At 38.3% G+C, this 18,181-nt stretch overlaps 1 protein-coding gene across 2 annotated transcripts in view; it reads right to left on the reverse strand.

The window, feature by feature from the left end:
• The window catches only part of LOC121380926 (integrin alpha-4-like), an 81,731-nt gene extending 71,143 nt beyond the window's left edge, over window positions 1–10,588 (reverse strand). For both annotated transcript variants that reach the window (XM_041509965.1, XM_041509964.1), the window contains exon 1: window positions 10,478–10,588. In XM_041509965.1, the coding sequence (XP_041365899.1) occupies window positions 10,478–10,560 (83 nt within the window). In that variant the 5' untranslated portion in view covers window positions 10,561–10,588. The remainder of the gene's footprint in view (window positions 1–10,477) is intronic.
• Between the last annotated feature and the right edge of the window lie 7,593 nt (window positions 10,589–18,181).

The raw sequence follows: 18,181 nt of genomic DNA on the forward strand, positions 1-18,181 counted from the left end.
TTAATATGCACTTTCCTATGGTACTCGAATTCTACAGGTCCAATAGCACTCCTGCGAATGTTGAACAAACGTTAAATATGATTTTTATCATTTCACAATCACCCAGTGATGTGAAATACAGTGACATGGAATGATGTCAATTTCAGAAACCACGACTGTCGGAAGCTTGCAGCTGCTATAGCGACAGGTCACGTCAGTAATGTGCAATAACAGTATCCAAGGCATTGTTATGACCCAGACAATAAGGATTACGTGGGGGGAAAAAACGACGTTTATGTAACCGTTTATTGTAGACCATATAGGTAATAAAATAAATAAATAAATAAATATATTTCTCCCATACCTAGTCATGCAAGACAGACCCAATCCATGAATTTAACACGAGGAGTATTCCTGCCGTAGTAATATATGGCGTCATATCAATGCGTTTTGGTTAGTTTTAGATCGATATTTTGTTATTAAAACCTTCATTATAAAAGCTATATTGTTAAATTGTAGTGTTAAATAATATTTAACACATGAAACAGTCGCAACAAATATGATAGTGTAGTTTATTTATAATAAAACTGTCAAATAAAGAAGTTACTTTATCAAACATCTTTGTTTGTTCGTTTAACATAATGGTTTATTTATCGAATGGATGGGCGAAAAAAGACTCCATCATATGCGGTCATGTGGGATAGAAAAAGTACATCCTCAGTGGTGGAAATTTCGACCCTGGGACTCGGCAAGCCTCGTCCGGGGTCAACATTTCCACCACCTCTGGTGTACTTTTTCTATCCCACATGACCATATATGATGGAGTCTATTAATATATACCATGTATACAGTTAGGTTAACGATGGTCGCCCACTGATTAACATATCACGATGTCAAGATAAATATTTAGCCTAAGTAATTTGGCACGGCTGACGTGAGCCAGGTGATTACAAACTGTTCCCCGAGTACCATCTGGCCTGCCAGTAGTATCAGGGCCTGTTGGGCCACATGACCTACTTTCCGTGACCTTGACCTTGATGACGTCACGGCCTTGTCACGTGACCTCGTCCTACTTACCCTGACCTACTTAGACTGACCCTGACCTACTTAGACCGGCCCCTGACCTACTTAGCCCGCCCCCGATCCGTCGTACTTAGCAACGCCCGTGCTATCCTGTCTGTGGGAAGTGTAGTATCCCTCGCTATTAATGGGAAACTGTAGCGGTTTTCCTCTCTAAAACTGTCCAAAAGTATGTTTGACATCCAATAGCTGATGATTCATAAATCGAGGTGCTCTAGTGGTGTCGTTAACCTACCACTTCTAAGGACTCGGCCCGACGCGAGGTAGTGTATTTATTTTTAGCGCGCTGAATAATGAATGGTTATAATTGCTTACATCCGGGAAGCGGTGGTATCCTATTTTATTGTCGGTGACAATACTGAACTAGAAGATACATTCTTAAAGACGTGAAATAAGAAATGATTTAAATAGGTGTAAAATAGAATTCTCGTTCTACGCTATCTGATAGCGCATTCACAAGATTATTAAACTATTTTAACATACCCAAAGAACGCGCTTCGCCGCTCGCACATATAATGGTTTAAATGACACGTTTTGTTAACATGCGTTTAGTAGTCAGCTGCGAACGACTTCGCGTTCAGCGCTGAGGGTACGTCGTTCGTATCTTATGTAGGGAAATTATATTTTTTCTATTATTTTTAAAACAAAATAATAATTTATAGTTTGTTTTTATTTTACTTATTTACTTACTTATTTATTTGTTTATTTATTTATTATGTTACTAATTTTTTCAAGCAGCCTCTAATAACCAGTGGGGACGGGCCGTAGCTCAGTGTTCCCTTGATGTGGGTCGGTCTGGTATATATCCAGCCAGTGCTCCACAACTGGACAACGGTATGTACTATCTTGTCTGTGGGATGGTGTAGGATCCCCTGCTGCTAATCGGAAGAGTAGCCCATGAAGTGGCGACAGCGGGTTTCCTCAATCAATATCTGTGTGGTCCATATGTCCGTATAACCATAAAATAAAATATGTTGAGTAAATAAAACATTTCCTTCCTCGTAAAATAAAGATTAATTGAATACAAATTTTTTATTTTGTTTTAGCCATAGGAAAAGAAAGACATATTTGTCTCGAAGAAAGGAATGTTTGTTAAGAAGAAAGACATATGTGTTAAGGAGAAGAAAGGAATACAGTGGTCGATCTAGGATCGATCCCCATCGGTGGCCCATTAAGCTATAGCCAACTAGTGTATTATGTCTGGTATATCAAAGATCGTGGTATGTTCTGTCTTGTACACACAGCTCTTGCTACTATAAAGTAGCGGTAGAAATATCCAATCACAAATCTAGTCATAGAGTAAAAAACACAAAAAACAAACGCAATGTTTTGGTTTTTCATTTATTTCTAAATTACAAATCACTGACACATATATAAAATGGACACACACTGGGTTACATCGAGAGGCCTTAAGGGCGACATGTGAATAATATGAGTGTTCATTTCTCTTCATCGTAGAACAGCAGCAGCAACAGCAGCAGCAGCAGCAACAGCAACAGCAGCAGCAGCCCCTAAGATTGTTACATCCGTTCACCATGATCGTGTCGGGACCCACTTCGTGTGGAAAGACATTTTTGTTGTACAAACTGCTAAGGGATGGTAAAATCCAGCCGCCTCCCCAGCGCATCATCTGGCTCTACAAACGATGGCAACCCCTCTATGATACGATCAAAATGGTTGCTCGAGTGAAATTTATTCAAGGCATACCCGAGAATTTGGAAAAGAATCGTTATTTGGATTCGAGAGTCAGAAATCTCATCGTGTTGGACGACCTGATGTCTACAGCTGGAAAAGACCCTCGCATCACCGACCTGTTCACGGAAGGAAGTCACCACAGAAACCTCTCTGTGATTGCCATCAACCAGAACCTGTATCACAGCAAGGACCCGACACAGAGAAGAAACTGTCATTACCTGGCACTGTTCAACAACCCCATCGACAAGCAGCAAGTCCTAACCTTGGCACAGCAGATGTATCCTGGAAATACTCGTCATTTCATGCAGCGGTTTGAGGAAGCTACCCACAGGCCCTACGGATATCTCTTGGTGGACTTGAAACCGACCACGCCCGAACATTGGCGCCTTCGACCTAATGGTTTAGAGACGGGGCCGTCCGAATGGTATAAAAGCACGAACGTAACGGCGAATGTCTCAGAAGAGTTGCAGCCACCGACGAAGAAAGAGCTCTACATGCAAATCATGCAAAGAAACGCTTTCAAAAGAAAACTACCAGGCATACCCGCCTACGAAAGTGACGACGAAGAAGATGATGAGGTAGAACCCTATCTGAAAAAAGTCAAGAGGATGCAGTCTTGCGATACGTGTGGTCTAGTCTTTAAAGACGGAAGCGACTTGCAGCGACATCTGCGATTTAAAACGTGCGAGGAGGGAACTGAAAAAGAAGAAGAGCCGTCGCCCGACCTGGAAAACGAACGCATTCGTCTCATGGTGGAACGTGAATTCGACATCAATCATGACTATATCGAAAGCAAGAGAAAACGCTACGAAGAAAAAAACATGTCCCAAGATGCCATTGAAAGAAACATGAAGACATTGCAATGGAAGTTATTTAAAGACACGTACTCTCGCTTTCTGACCTATATGCATTACTTTGACAAAGGTCCCAACACCAGAGATTTTTTACAGTTTGTGAATCCAGACAAAGATGTGAGACCACAGATTCGTTCTAAATTAAATCAGTATCGTTCATGGATCGGCGAATATTTGGATGAACAAACGACGACGATACCGACGATGAGGAGGACGACGATGAAGAGAAATGAACACTCATATTATTCACATGTCGCCCTTAAGGCCTCTCGATGTAACCCAGTGTGTGTCCATTTTATATATGTGTCAGTGATTTGTAATTTAGAAATAAATGAAAAACCAAAACATTGCGTTTGTTTTTTGTGTTTTTTACTCTATGACTAGATTTGTGATTGGATATTTCTACCGCTACTTTATAGTAGCAAGAGCTGTGTGTACAAGACAGAACATACCACGATCTTTGATATACCAGACATAATACACTAGTTGGCTATAGCTTAATGGGCCACCGACGGGGATCGATCCTAGATCGACCACTGTATTCCTTTCTTCTCCTTAACACATATGCCTTTCTTCTTAACAAACATTCCTTTCTTCGAGACAAATATGTCTTTCTTTTCCTATGGCTAAAACAAAATAAAAAATTTGTATTCAATTAATCTTTATTTAACGAGGAAGGAAATGTTTTATTTACTCAACATATTTTATTTTATGGTTATACGGACATATGGACCACACAGATATTAATTGAGGAAACCCGCTGTCGCCACTTCATGGGCTACTCTTCTGATTAGCAGCAAGGGATCCTACACCATCCCACAGACAAGATAGTACATACCGTTGTCCAGTTGTGGAGCATTGGCTGGATATATACCAGACCGACCCACTTCAAGGGAACACTGAGCTACGTCCCGTCCCCACGGGGTTATTAGAGGCTGCTTGAAAAAAATTGTAACATAATAAATAAATAAACAAATAAATAAGTATGTTCTTTATTCAGCAAGCTACATAGTCGTCATATCCCCTTGCTACCGATGTATTAAAGAATTTACACGATAATAATTAAAGTTTATTATTTAAAACATAAAATATATGGATTATTTCGGTGTTCAAAAGCTTATTTAATAATGCGAGGGCTTTCCTTATGAAAACCAGTCAAATCTAAGAGACTGGGGTTTCCGACTGATAACGAAACTGAAATACGGTACAGATAGGGTTATCATAATACGTATTATTTACCCCCATTTCATTCAGTGCTCCACGGCTGATATCAAAGACCGTGGTATGTGCTGTCTTGATTGCAGAACATGAGTAAATATGAGTAGCGGGTTTTTTCTATAACATTCGACCAAGTGTCACTTGCTAGCATTTGATTAAATAATATACTGAGGTCTTATTAAACACATATGCCTCCCACACCCATTATCGATAATTGTTAACACGCACGCGCGCGCACAGAAACAGCACGCACACAATCTCTCTCTCTCTCTCTCTCTCTCTCTCTCTCTCTCTCTCTCTCTCTCTCTCTCTCACACACACACACACACACACACACACACACACACGACAGAGTGGGGTGGGGGCGAAGGACAGTAATTCTTCGTGTTATTTTTCTCAGACGTTGGTTCATGCACGAATGTATTCCAAATGTACAACATACAAACAAGGAACTTATTAATATATAGTGAACAGTTTACAACTACATATATTCACTGACTTTGTGGCGTGCATTGAAAGAACAATAAAGAAAAGATATAGCCTTGGCATATAGATCCTCAAAACATAAACACAGATTGAATAGCAAAATGCTGTCGAACAAATGCATTATGTGTTGTGTGGGAATACAACTTGGTGGTCACTCAAGTCAAGTTCACCCGTTTCGCTGACATATTGAGTATAGGTCATCGGGTTTAACGCTTGGCAGATTCTCGGTTCGAAACTCATTACCGCCTCCAAACTAGGTCATCAGTGTCAGCACATCAACTTCTCTCTAACTAACCGCTAATCATCAACCCCTGGGTAACTGAATAAATCCACGAAATCAATAAAAAGAATAATGAGCTAAATTTTCATTTATAGTTATTAAAAGAACAATTACGAAAGATTATAGATCATATGTCGTTTGGTTGTTGTTGTTTCTCATTTGCATGCATACAGCTTCTTTAACATATTCATTCATTCATTCATTCATTCATTCATTCATTCATTCATTCATTCATTCATTCATTCATTCATTCATTCATTCATTCATTCAATGAATGAATGAATGAATGAATGAATTTAATTAATTTTCAATCATTCAGAAATGAAACAGTTCTGATTTAAAAGTATTGCACATGCTATTATTGAAACCTTTTTGACATTTTGGCATGTGGACGATGCCGGAAATACTCAAACACCTGTTTTTGTGTGTACTTCATCACTTCCGATTAAGTTTAAATGCGTTGCAAGTGACCGCGGTGCTTTACAAAGACGAGCATATTGGTATCAATGGGATTTCTCGCTCATAGTATGTTTTTCTTAATTAGACGCGATTTACCATAAAACGAAGGCATTCACGTAGATGTTTAATTTTTCACTTACTTGCTCACTAATGAATCTATCGAATAGACAAATTAATATACGGTACATGTAGCATGATATAGTTCCTACATCTTGACTTGTTTTAGCGGAAGTGTGGGAGGGCATTGTGACCTAGTATCTCGCCAGTAGCAAAATAAACATCTGTTAGATATGAAATTTATAACACGGTGTGACAAACAACACAAGCTACCGTGATGTTAATAAAAATAAAAAAACCCAAAACCCACCATGTTTGGAATTGCCTTCCCCGTATTACTAGTGTATCGTTTGCTGTGTACAGTTAAAAATGTGTTTATATACTCATTTATTATACCATATAGGTATAATTAAAGGGACACGCCCTAGTTACGGCTAGTTGTTAACCATCACGGCGTTGTTTTTCGCTATTAAACCCATTGTTTTACAAATAAAATTGCACTTTATTTACATTTTATTATTTAGAATACACATTTCCATTCACCTGAAGTGCTTTTTGGTAATCCTGGTAATCCTGATGTTTGTAAAACCACGAAATGCATTTTTTTTATTTCTTAAAATGCCGCGCGCACTCGAGAAAAAACCGTTAAGCAAGCGAGGTCCAATCTATTTTTAGAGGGAATCTTCATGTGTAAACGTCACAGACGTTGGTATACCACGTGACCGTTATCATTTTGGTTCGGTTTGTTTTCTCGTGCACGGTTCGCGCAATCAACATTCGATTTGTTGTCGTTTGCTTGTTGTTCATTTGTGAGATTTTCTTCACAGTTCGTGAACATTTTCAGTAACAATAAAGTTCAGACAAGTAAGTGTCTCAATACAAAACGTTACAAACCCTTAAAACCAATAATTTTGCTAAGTCTTACGATATTTGGAGATGGGATACAACCAGGACAGAACAGTTGAACATGTCCAGGAGAGGTGAAAGGAACGCACCCCAAGTCTGTGAAATTTGTCGTGACGTAGGCATTGTTGTGCTTCGAGCGACATCTACCGGTGACATCAGAATACTAACTTTCGAAATTATTTCAAGTAATTGGGACATGGGGATTCCCATGGTATTTATCGATATAAAACCTGCTTTTTCACTCCATTTGATAAAAACGTGATCCAAGTGTGTTACAGGTTTGTAGATTAACCAAATTATAATTTATTTTCGCTGGATGGAAGTAGGGTGTGCGGCTTTAATAGGCTATTAATTAGTAGTGTACGTAAATACTGCTTTAAATAATTGTATGTGACACCGGGACAAATTAAACTTCATTTACTGATTACTACTAGTAGAACATTCCAAGCACAGTGAAGCACTTTACTATCAGTTAGGGTTTCAGTGACATTAATTAATTCATTCATTCATTCACTCGTTCATTTCAACTTATTTTTCGTGTTTATATCCAATTAAGGTTCAAGCACGCTGTCCTCGGCACACACCTCGGCTATCTGGGTTGTCTGTCCAGGACAGTGGTTAGTTGTTAAATGTTAGGTGTTGTGAGAGAGAGGAGGGTGTAGTGGTCTTACACCATAAAGTCGTTAAAACTCTCTCTGAGTGGGAGAAGGTACCGGGCTACGAACTCGGTACCCAGTGACAACAGGAAATACTACAGCTAGTACTTGAGAACAGTATAACCTTTGTTTGTAACACTGTAGGAAGTGGCGTGGGTAGCACAGCACTATTAAAAATGTTTTTTAGAGTAGTAATCTTGTTGTCTCGCTGGACGAGACCATATTATTGTACACCACCATTTACGGACCCCCCCCCCCCCCCCCCCCCCCCACGCCCATTTGAAGTGGCCTTTTAAATTATTTTTATCTACAGTATACAACATTAAATTGCCATGAACGCGTCTATCTGAGCATCTTTACTTCAAACTTCCGGAGAGTATGCCCCGACCCATCCAAATCTCACTCTCTTTGGAACATCGGCTCATTTACCGTTGACAATATTAGATTTAAAAAAACGAATTTACAAAATCCTGGATCCGCCCCGACCCTCCCCTAGTTAGTCTATGCTAATTACAGCACTGATACACCGCTTTCATTGGTTTACAGACAACTACTGGAACCGATTTATATTTAAAAACCTACTTTTCAAAAAAAAAATTAAACAGTAAATAATAAAGACCAGCTGGGTACCGTTACATGTATATGACAAAAGCGAGTATACATTTATACTCTTCAAAAAACAGTAGGGGAACCTAAAATATTTCACCACAGACATCTTAGTAAAGAACGTTCAGGTCTGTTTATCAACACACCGAAACACATTCCAGTTTGCACTTGCATCACGCAGTTGCCCCGTGCACGTGCGTGGGGTGTCATTCTCGATTTTGACATTTTCCAGGAAGGTCCATTAATCACTGTGGAACATTATTTCTGTGAATCATTTTCATTCTGTTGATCGTACAGTTGTTATTGTTTTGTTTTTAGTCATTTTTATTGTTTGAATTTGCGATTTACTGATAAAAACGTCAACTTTCAAATTTCACTTCTGACCCCAATCGTCCTTTAAGATCTTTGGTGGTCATAAAACCTACTGTAATACTGAACTACCAGTTGTAATGTTTGCTCAATTAATTCAATATAATATAACCATTCCCCACAGCTAATATACCTCACAATTTTGGCAATTGTAAATACTTTTTTGAAGAGTATATAAGAAGTGCGTTGTAACCATGACACATTAATATGCTGTTGCACGGTATATGCTTAAAAGTGTTTGTATCAGGGACCATGGCTTAGAATATGATTCCATCTACCCTCGATTGCTACACTAACGTTAGATACCAAGCTCCCCTTCCTCGCAAAAAACCCAAAACAAAAACAAAACAAAAACAAAAAACCAGGAGAAAATATAATATATTGATAACCAACAATGTACAGCAAAACCAACAGCAAAATCGTATATGCGTTGTTATCTTAGTATAAAGTATTTCTCGTTCCAGCCAGTGCTCCACAACTGATGTAACAAAAGCCGTGGGATATACTATCCTGTCTGTGGGATGGTGCATATCAAATATCCGTTACTGCTAATCGAAAATGAGTAGCCCATGAAGTGGCGACAGCGGGTTTCCTCTCTCAATATATGTGTGGTCCTTAACCATATATCCGATGCCATTAAACCGTAAATAAAATGTGTTGAGTGCGTCGTTAAATAGAACATTTCCTTTCCTTTCAGAAATTCTTAAGCTAAAGTGGCGGGGTAGGATAATGTTGGAAGACTGGGGTGGTGATGGATTCAGTTTCTAAACTAAAGGTGTGAAAGCTAGGGCCTGGGGTGTCACGATACATCGATGCATTACGATACTACTGCTGACGATACGATACACGATACCCTTGCTTGTGTGTCGTGTTTTGACCATGTATCGATTCCCATTTTAATTTCGTATCGATTTACCAACATCAGTATGTATTGAAATGTACTTATTGAAAAGTTATTTCCTTCAAGGAAAAAAAAAACCCGGCCTCGGTGGCGCAGTGGTTAAGCCATCGGACTACAGGCTGGTAGGTACTAGGTTCGGATCCCAGTTGAGGCATGGGATTTTTAATCCAAATACAGACTCCAAACCCTGAGTGAGTACTCCGCAAGGCTCAAACCACTTGCACCGACCAGTGATCCATAACTGGTTCAACAAAAACCATCGTTTGTGCTATCCTGCCTGTGGAAAGCGCAAATAGAAGATCCCTTGCTGCCTATCGTAAAAGAGTAGCCTATGTGGCGACAGCGTGTTTCCTCAAACTTTACTCTGTTTTTTTCCAAGGAAAAAAAGTGAAGATGAACGAATATGTGCCTGTTTATGTCATTATTTTTATGAGGTGGTGTTTCCACATTAAAACTGTGTTTCACTTTCATCACGTTTATTTATTAATTAAATTATTTCACCGAATCTTCAAGTTCTTGTTTTACTGTATCTACTGAAACGTATCGTGAGGTAGGTCTATCGTGACACTCCTAGTGCAAGCCTTCCAACCGTTTACTGACCTCTCCACTCCTACAGCCGCGGTTAAAAACAAGTTCCACATTAATCCGTCACAGCAGAACAATAGAAGCGAGCAGGTGTCGATTCTGGTTAGTGTAGTGTGTGGTTGTGTAAATAAACACGACATTCATAGAACCAGGAACTTTTCAGAGTACTTAAAATCGTTCGGCAGAAGGTGTTCGGTATTGGTAACAGATGCACGTTGCTTTGAGCGCCTCTAAAACGCGGAGCACGACGTAATTCCAGTAAATTCCTAACCGGCGCCCAGCTGATAACGGACACCGGCTGATTATACGTGATTAACAGCTACAGTTTGCCTACAGTTATACTTACCACTGGTCTTTCCCGCCTGGTTCGAGCGCCAAAATATCCACTGAATACCCGAAATATGACCCTTTCGGTCCCGTGTAGACCATCGGTCGTGTAACGTCCAGATTGAAGGCACTTCCACAGTGCAGGATTCCAAGAACAAATATGAACATAAGCCTCATATCCGTACGATGAAATCAAACTTACAGATGAAATAAATATAAGTATTAAGTCATGGACATAATTATTGCACTCAAATTACATTTGAGCATCTTTGAATAAACGTCTACAAAAATATAAATAAATAAAATAAATAAAATAAATAAAATAAATAAATAAATATCCAAATAATCCACTTATACAATTATTATTAATCCACTAATCATTGCCAATTTTGTTTATTTGTTGGTATCTCATTGCACAGCACTTGTGCGACACGTCTGTTTTTGCAATATCCAATTCAAAGAAATAATAAACAAGTGTAATCCCTTCAAGACACTAACCAATCCACTGGTCACTGGAAATTGTTGAGAAAAAACGAGAGAGAGAAAAGCCACAAAAAACCGGCATATGTTACATACTAGCCTAGTGGTAAATCTTTCTCAAAGTTTGAAGGATAAACAGATAGACTGACGACGTAGCTGCGGCAAACCACGACACTGACGAATACACTAACTTTACGTCAACGGTCCAGGCATCTACACCACAGCGGAGTCAAAGCTGTAAAGCCGCCGGGTCTTTCCCCGGCTGTTAACAGCGGTCGTAGTGCGTCTAGAACAGAGGCAAACGTCGAGGGAACAGTAGGAAATAATTGCTCTTCGTTTACGCACCAGTTTCCGAGGTTAGAAGTATCACAGCCGTTTAGTCATCACTGATCCATACAACTGTCGTACATATTTGTGATAATGTTATCAACATCTCCAAACTACACTGTTAACAATGTTTATAACGGAACTACATACGTACAAATAAAGACGGTAGTGAATATTTTGTTGAGATTTAAAGAAATGCGACCGCGCTCTCGGCCACGACGTGTACGTTGCTTATCGAAAACAAGCCACTTCCACTGTGCCTGGAAGCTGTTGTCGTTGAAGACCACGTATTTGTGTTCACGTGTTGAGAGTTAAACTGTGGAATGTCTGGCAATGTAGGGGCCTATTATCAATTTATACATGTACACGGTATTTGCGGTCATGACACTGGTTAAATTCAGTTGCAATTCCCAGTTATGTTTTACAGTTTATTTCTCAACTGCGTGACAGTTTCCATGGGTTTTTTTTTAAATGTGGTAGTTCTGTATAATCAAATATTACATGACCGTTCATTTCTTTCCAAATTCTATGTGAAGTTTCAATGAGATTTTCTGTATAATTTTTCCTAAATGATGGTTTTCAGTTGTAATTCTTCCTATTTTAAATAGCTGAACAATTATCATGCTGTTAGTCTAGTTAGTAACCTATGTAAATTATATACAATCATTTTAAACGAAACACTACTTTGGAGGTCTTCAGATAGTGATATATACATACATACATACATACATACGATTTCGATTTAAAATTTATTGAAATCTGTATGGTGTCCCATCTCAGTGTCATCTACGTCACGACATGTAGCCTTTCTTGAACTTTTTTTTGTATTTTGTATCCCATATAATTTAACCTAATAATGTGAATCCCAGTATATTATCTGCATTACTTTGTAAAACTAATATTCACATTTTGTTTGACATCTTAGACATAACTGAAGTGTTCAGGCTCTCGAACTGTGACGGTCTGTCAAATGTCAGACATTCACAATAACCAGATGTAGATAATCGCTCTATTAAGATACTTTTAAATTTTATTAATGCCTAAACTTGTGTGAAGTTAGACGCATTCCCTTTGGACACCACTATCTTTAAATTACTGTATGTAGGTACATATATTTCAGGTTTCCCTACTTTTTTTGAAGAGTATATATTTGCTTATTTATTTTAAGAAGGCTTTTGACTTTGTTTATCTCCAAAAATTATTATGTAAACTTATTAAAAGGGATAACTAGACAAAGCATTTCGACTGGTATATGTATATTCAACGATATTTACTGTGTATTGAAGAAACGAATGTACCGGTATAATAAGTGCCGAAAAAAATAATTCCAAAACAAAGTCCTAATCCAGCATACGCTAGTTTGATCTGCATTTTTTTACGCATTTTTCATTTGCTAAAATGTCTCATCTACAACAGTTGTTTGACGGTGTATATGAATATTCTACCCAATATGTCATGAACGTTAACAGAGAAAAATCAGAAGTAATGTTTCTTTAAAAATGCTGCCAAAGTAAAAATGTGGAAAAATTAGTTTATAATTCTAACATTTTTACAAACAGTTGATACATTTTCCTAATTTAGGTTTCATTTTGTACTTTAATAATAAATTTACAGTCGCTGAAAATCATTTAGTAGATCAAGTAAAAAAACATTTATATATTTATATATTTATTCGACTGCTATATTACTAATATTATATGTTATGCTTCTGAAGTTTGGGGTTTCATAAAAGGAAAGCAACAGAAAGAGTCTGCCAACTAAGTTAAAAATCATTAAATAGCTACTTAATTTCACTTTCGATGAACCGATCCAAATCATGTGCCAAATTCCTTCACGGAAACTGCGCACAAGTTTATTTAGAATTCAATAGCACCACAGACGCCCACTCACCCCAACCCCTTTCCTGTCCTGGACGGAGGAGCCGGCGCACGTCGACACCTGCGCCCACGACAGGCGTGCGCTACAACAGCTTGCTCTTAATGTGCACGTTAAGTCCTATGACCTGACCTGACCTTAAGAGTCCACCTCGATTTTTAAAAAACGATTACTAAGGTGTTAAAACATATCCTCAGTACTAATAACTCGATGATAATTATATGCTCAACTTAATGGAGTTCCATTACGAGTTAAAATAATATCAAATATATTTTTATTTTAAATATTTTATTGGCAATGTATAACATTTTGCAACTTATTATTTGAGTAAATATTTTTATGCACAATTTAGTAAAACGTATTTCTAAACATCGTCTGTCAGGCCATAGTCTAGCCATTTAAACTGGCATATATCAAAACGTTGATAAATAGAAAATGTTTTTTTAATGTTTTATTGAAAATGAATTTCATTTCGATAGATTTTTAGTAGCTTTCAATTTTGCTTATTATACATAATAATAAAGTTTCTCAATTTGGGTAAATTTCTACATCTTGCTACAAATTTGAGAAATAGCTGTATTTAATAGTTCATTGTATGCATTTAATAATGCTACTATAAAATATCTTGTTATATACTTCACCACTACTTACCTATATGCACACATTATATTTGTACTGCCACTCAAAGTCAATAAAGAAAGTGGAAAATTGAAAATAGCACTTATGTTGCTGGATTCTGATATTCGGCACTATTTCTGTTGAGGTTTTTCCTTTTCAGTTTCAAGGTCAATATTTTATTTCATTATATATAAACGCACATATGTATATATTGTTATTGAATTTTGAATATCCCGTAGGATTAAGTCAAAAAGGTAAAGGTTGCTCAAATTTTCTTAAAGTAATTTCGGCACGTTTTGGAACAGTTCATCGAAAGAGAAATGGGAGCTAAATGCTTAATGTTTTATGTTACTTTGCTGCCGAATAGTAGCTCATATTGGAACCTAGCCTATTGGTAGCCGTCGTTGTTGATCTCCCGTGGTTGCTCCCTAACTTTAACCATTAAAAGGGCTTGATCCGTTGGGTGATCATGCTTTTAATTTTTTTCCTGGTTCTGTCCTTAAAAGGACATAGCCGGTTGGCAGAGGCAACTCGTGGGAGACCCCCTTATAAGGGTTTGAAGTCCATCCGTACGTTGATATATATATATATATATATATATATATATATACTCTTCAAAAAAAGAAACGCATAACTGGTATATGTTAGGATTGAATTGCAAATTTATAGCATCATATCTTTGCTCAATACCAGAGCAGTAAAATTGAAACTTGTTAAACATGATCAGATCATCACTTGGAATGAAATCGTCTATCAAATCAACAGGATTAGGCCACCGTATCAAGGTCATGGACACTAATATCGAGTATGAGCCCTATGAGCAGCAATGACGGCTTGGCACCTCCTACGCATGGAATCAAATAATGCTTGAATCACAGGCTGGGGAATTGTAGCTCATGTTTGTTGCAAAGCCTGGAGCAGCTGGGGTAGCGTTTGTGGCGCAGGGTTACGTTGCCGTAAACGTCGATCTAGTTCATTCCACAGGTGCTCGATGGGGTTAAGATCAGGTGATCTTGAAGGCCATGGCATCACTCCGACATTGTGTTGATTCAGGAAGTCTGTTGTTATACGTGCGCTATGTGGTCGTGCATTGTTGTACTGGAAGAGTACATTTTCTGCGTTGATGAAAGGTATGGCGTGACGCTGGAGAATTTCGTTGCAGTAACGTTGGGCTGTTAGATGACCTGGGACATGTACACGGTCTGTTCTGCCAGTGTAAGTGATGACCGCCCATACCATAACATTCCCCCCTCTATATCTGTCCACCTGCCGCACACAATTATTGGCATAACGCTCGTTACGTCGTCGGTAAACTCTAGCTCTGCCGTCGGCGCGTTGAAGCAAAAAACGCGACTCGTCGCTGAAAGCCACTCTTCGCCACTGCTGTCGACGCCATATCAGACAACGTCTGCACCATGTAAGCCGTAGACGCCTATGTTGCGCGGTTAAAATTATCCGTCTAGCTGGTCTTCTAGCTCGGATATTGGCTTCACGTAAACGGTTTCTTACGGTCTGGTCCGAAATTCTTCGCATCCCAGGTATGGCAGAAGTTGATGATGAAGCAGTTAGGAATCTGTCACGTAAATGTCGTAGACGTATGTATCTGTCTTGCGCCGGTGTGGTAACTCTGGGACGACCGGATCTGGGACGGTCACGTGACACTCCAGTTTGCTGATAACGGTGCCTAGATATTGTACTCTGAGATGTGTTGAAAAGACGTGCAACTGTTGATTGCGATTCCCCGGCTTCCATCCGGCCAATTGCGTTGTTACGTTGTGGTTCTGTCAGCCTGGGCATAATTTCAACGTTACGTAGCGACACTATCGATAATGCGTGTGTGAATGTAACTCAATTTTCTGTCAAGGGTTAGTGCACGTGCTGTACGTGCATGATTTATACGTGATAAATGTGAGCTCTGGAACCATTATTATGGATATTGTGAAAAACATATTTGCACGTGCTGACGTCAAATCATGCGTTTTGTCAGCTTCAGAATTGCATATCATATCCACTAGCTATAGAAGAAGATAATACTAAAACATTCAATGTTGTGTTATTTCAAAATTAATGTTATGAAAAATATGCTCTATGCGTTTCTTTTTTTGAAGAGTATATATATATATATATATATATATATATATATGGTCAAATCCATCGTTACGGGTGTTACATTTTGAGGGGGGTAAATGTTTTAAAGTGAAGTTGCAGATAATATTATTTGTATCACTCTTCCCATTATTTGAGTTTTATACAGTTAACGTGTTTCTCTCCCAACTTTCACAAAATATTTAAGATTTAAAATTCTATGTACTAATTAAAAGACCTACTAACTTCCGTTACGGGTGTTACACTAAATGGACAAATCTTTTTTCAAGAAGTACGTTTTATCAAAATCCTGTGAAGTGTATGGGTAATTTTAATACAACTTTATCATATGGGTAGGTGGCCTTAGGTAATTACTGGAATAGAACCTGGTTTCATTGCTTGCTAGATATTAAGTCAATTATGCACAGTGATAACTGTTACGGGTGTTACGTTACGGGTGTTACATTTTTGTCCGCCATATTAAAAGCAACATGCCATCTAGTTCAGCTCTCATATTTCGAATATTGTATCCGTGTCAAGTTTAAACCTAACAAAAAAAGAAGAAGTTTTATTCAATTAAATAAAAATAATTTTTTTTTTAAATGTATAAACTTTATTGAAACATATTTATATAGATACATAAACAAAACAACGATGATAGGTTTATTAATATAATCACCAACAAAAATGACTTGTTTATACTGAGAGTAGAGGACATTATTTTATTCACCATGGAATTTATGAGCTTTCTGAAGTGTAGCCGGTTGACTTATCTGTGGCTGTATAAGAGTGAATGCTCTGTATCTTGGGAATGGCATTGACCGACTTCCACAAGTCTCGTACAGGGGATCTTTTGAAACATTGATCCATGTCATTTTGTGTTACTTCCTCAACTTCAATATTGATATTGCACATTTCTGCAGCCTTAACAAATGAACTTGCATCCTGTACAATCACTTTGCGGGTTCGAACACAGCATTCAACAGTACGCTTAACAATACCACCAATCCCATCAACGGGACCTTTACCATGGAAAGAAGCAAAAAAAGTCCATTCCACTGTGACGCCGAGTGTTGCCTTGATTGTCGTCAGAAATCTAAATATGAATTTGTTTTTGAACTGTGATGCTGCTCCAGCACTAAATATTTGGATGGCCGTTACATCAGGGTTTGCTTTCAAAACTTTGTGAATGAGAAGTGTAATATATGGAACAACAGTTTCTTTAAAATGTGTGAGATTATCGCTGGGAAAACACACACGATTTCATACCACCAACAGTCCACACAGCGGATGTGAATAATGAAACTTGTCTCTGATGCCAGTGACCAGACTGGATTTCGTCAGGTATACACAGGTATAATTCTCTGAGAAATCAACTTGAAGTACTGCATGTGATGGATCAGTTACATGTTTTACTTCCTCAAAGAATGACGCCTGTTCCCTCTTTACATGGGAATGAATGAGAAAGTTTGGTAACTTTGACTTCAACAATAACATAGCTTTACCTACAGTACCCTGCTGAAGTTGTTTCTCAAACTTTGCATCAACCTTGACCCACTGATACCACGAAGCTTCATGATCTCGGGTTATTCTGGTGACCTTCGATTCAAATGCCTCAATAAATAGTTTCCCATCACAACAAGTTTCACAGACATTATTCATGCATGTCTTTGATGTTGCATCACAAAAACATCGAGCAATGAAATCCTGTGAATATGGAAGAAACACATTTGAGGCGTTCTTGGACAGACAATCAAGAATCATAATGATAGTCTCGTGATATAAACAAAAGCACTTGGTTTTTGGCATGTCGGCTGCTGGAAGCACGTGAATAGGACGGAGTTCAAATAATTTTGTACGCCCAATAATGACTGCAGGGTTATTTTCTTTGAAACATGAATACGCTTCGCCGACTGACATTGTCAGGTGGCGTTTCTGAATTTTAATTTTTTTCTTGTTTGATTTATCAATGATGACATCCCTTTTACCCGGGGCTTGTCGTGAGATATCATCTCTCTCGAAAAATCTGCAGACAAGACTGATCGTTTCATCTGGCAATTTTGAACATGTGTGGCTGGATGTAGGTTTCGGAATCAAAGTTTCAATTGTAGCCAACTGGCCGACAACACTTTTACGCCTCCTTGGACTTTTTGGAAGAATGGCTTTAACTCGTGCAACTGCTGTTCCAAGTGCTTGTGCAGATTTGTATACTGGCACCTCATTCTGTTCGTTTACCAAATTATTCAGTCTGTCTTTCTGACGTTGCCTGCAGAGCGTCACACGTTGTCTAATTTGTTGTCGTCGCATTTCAATTTCTTTATCAGATGCATTTGTCTTT

This window comes from Gigantopelta aegis, chromosome 9 (genome assembly GCF_016097555.1).
Source record: "Gigantopelta aegis isolate Gae_Host chromosome 9, Gae_host_genome, whole genome shotgun sequence".
NCBI classification, from domain to species: Eukaryota; Metazoa; Mollusca; class Gastropoda; order Neomphalida; family Peltospiridae; genus Gigantopelta; species Gigantopelta aegis.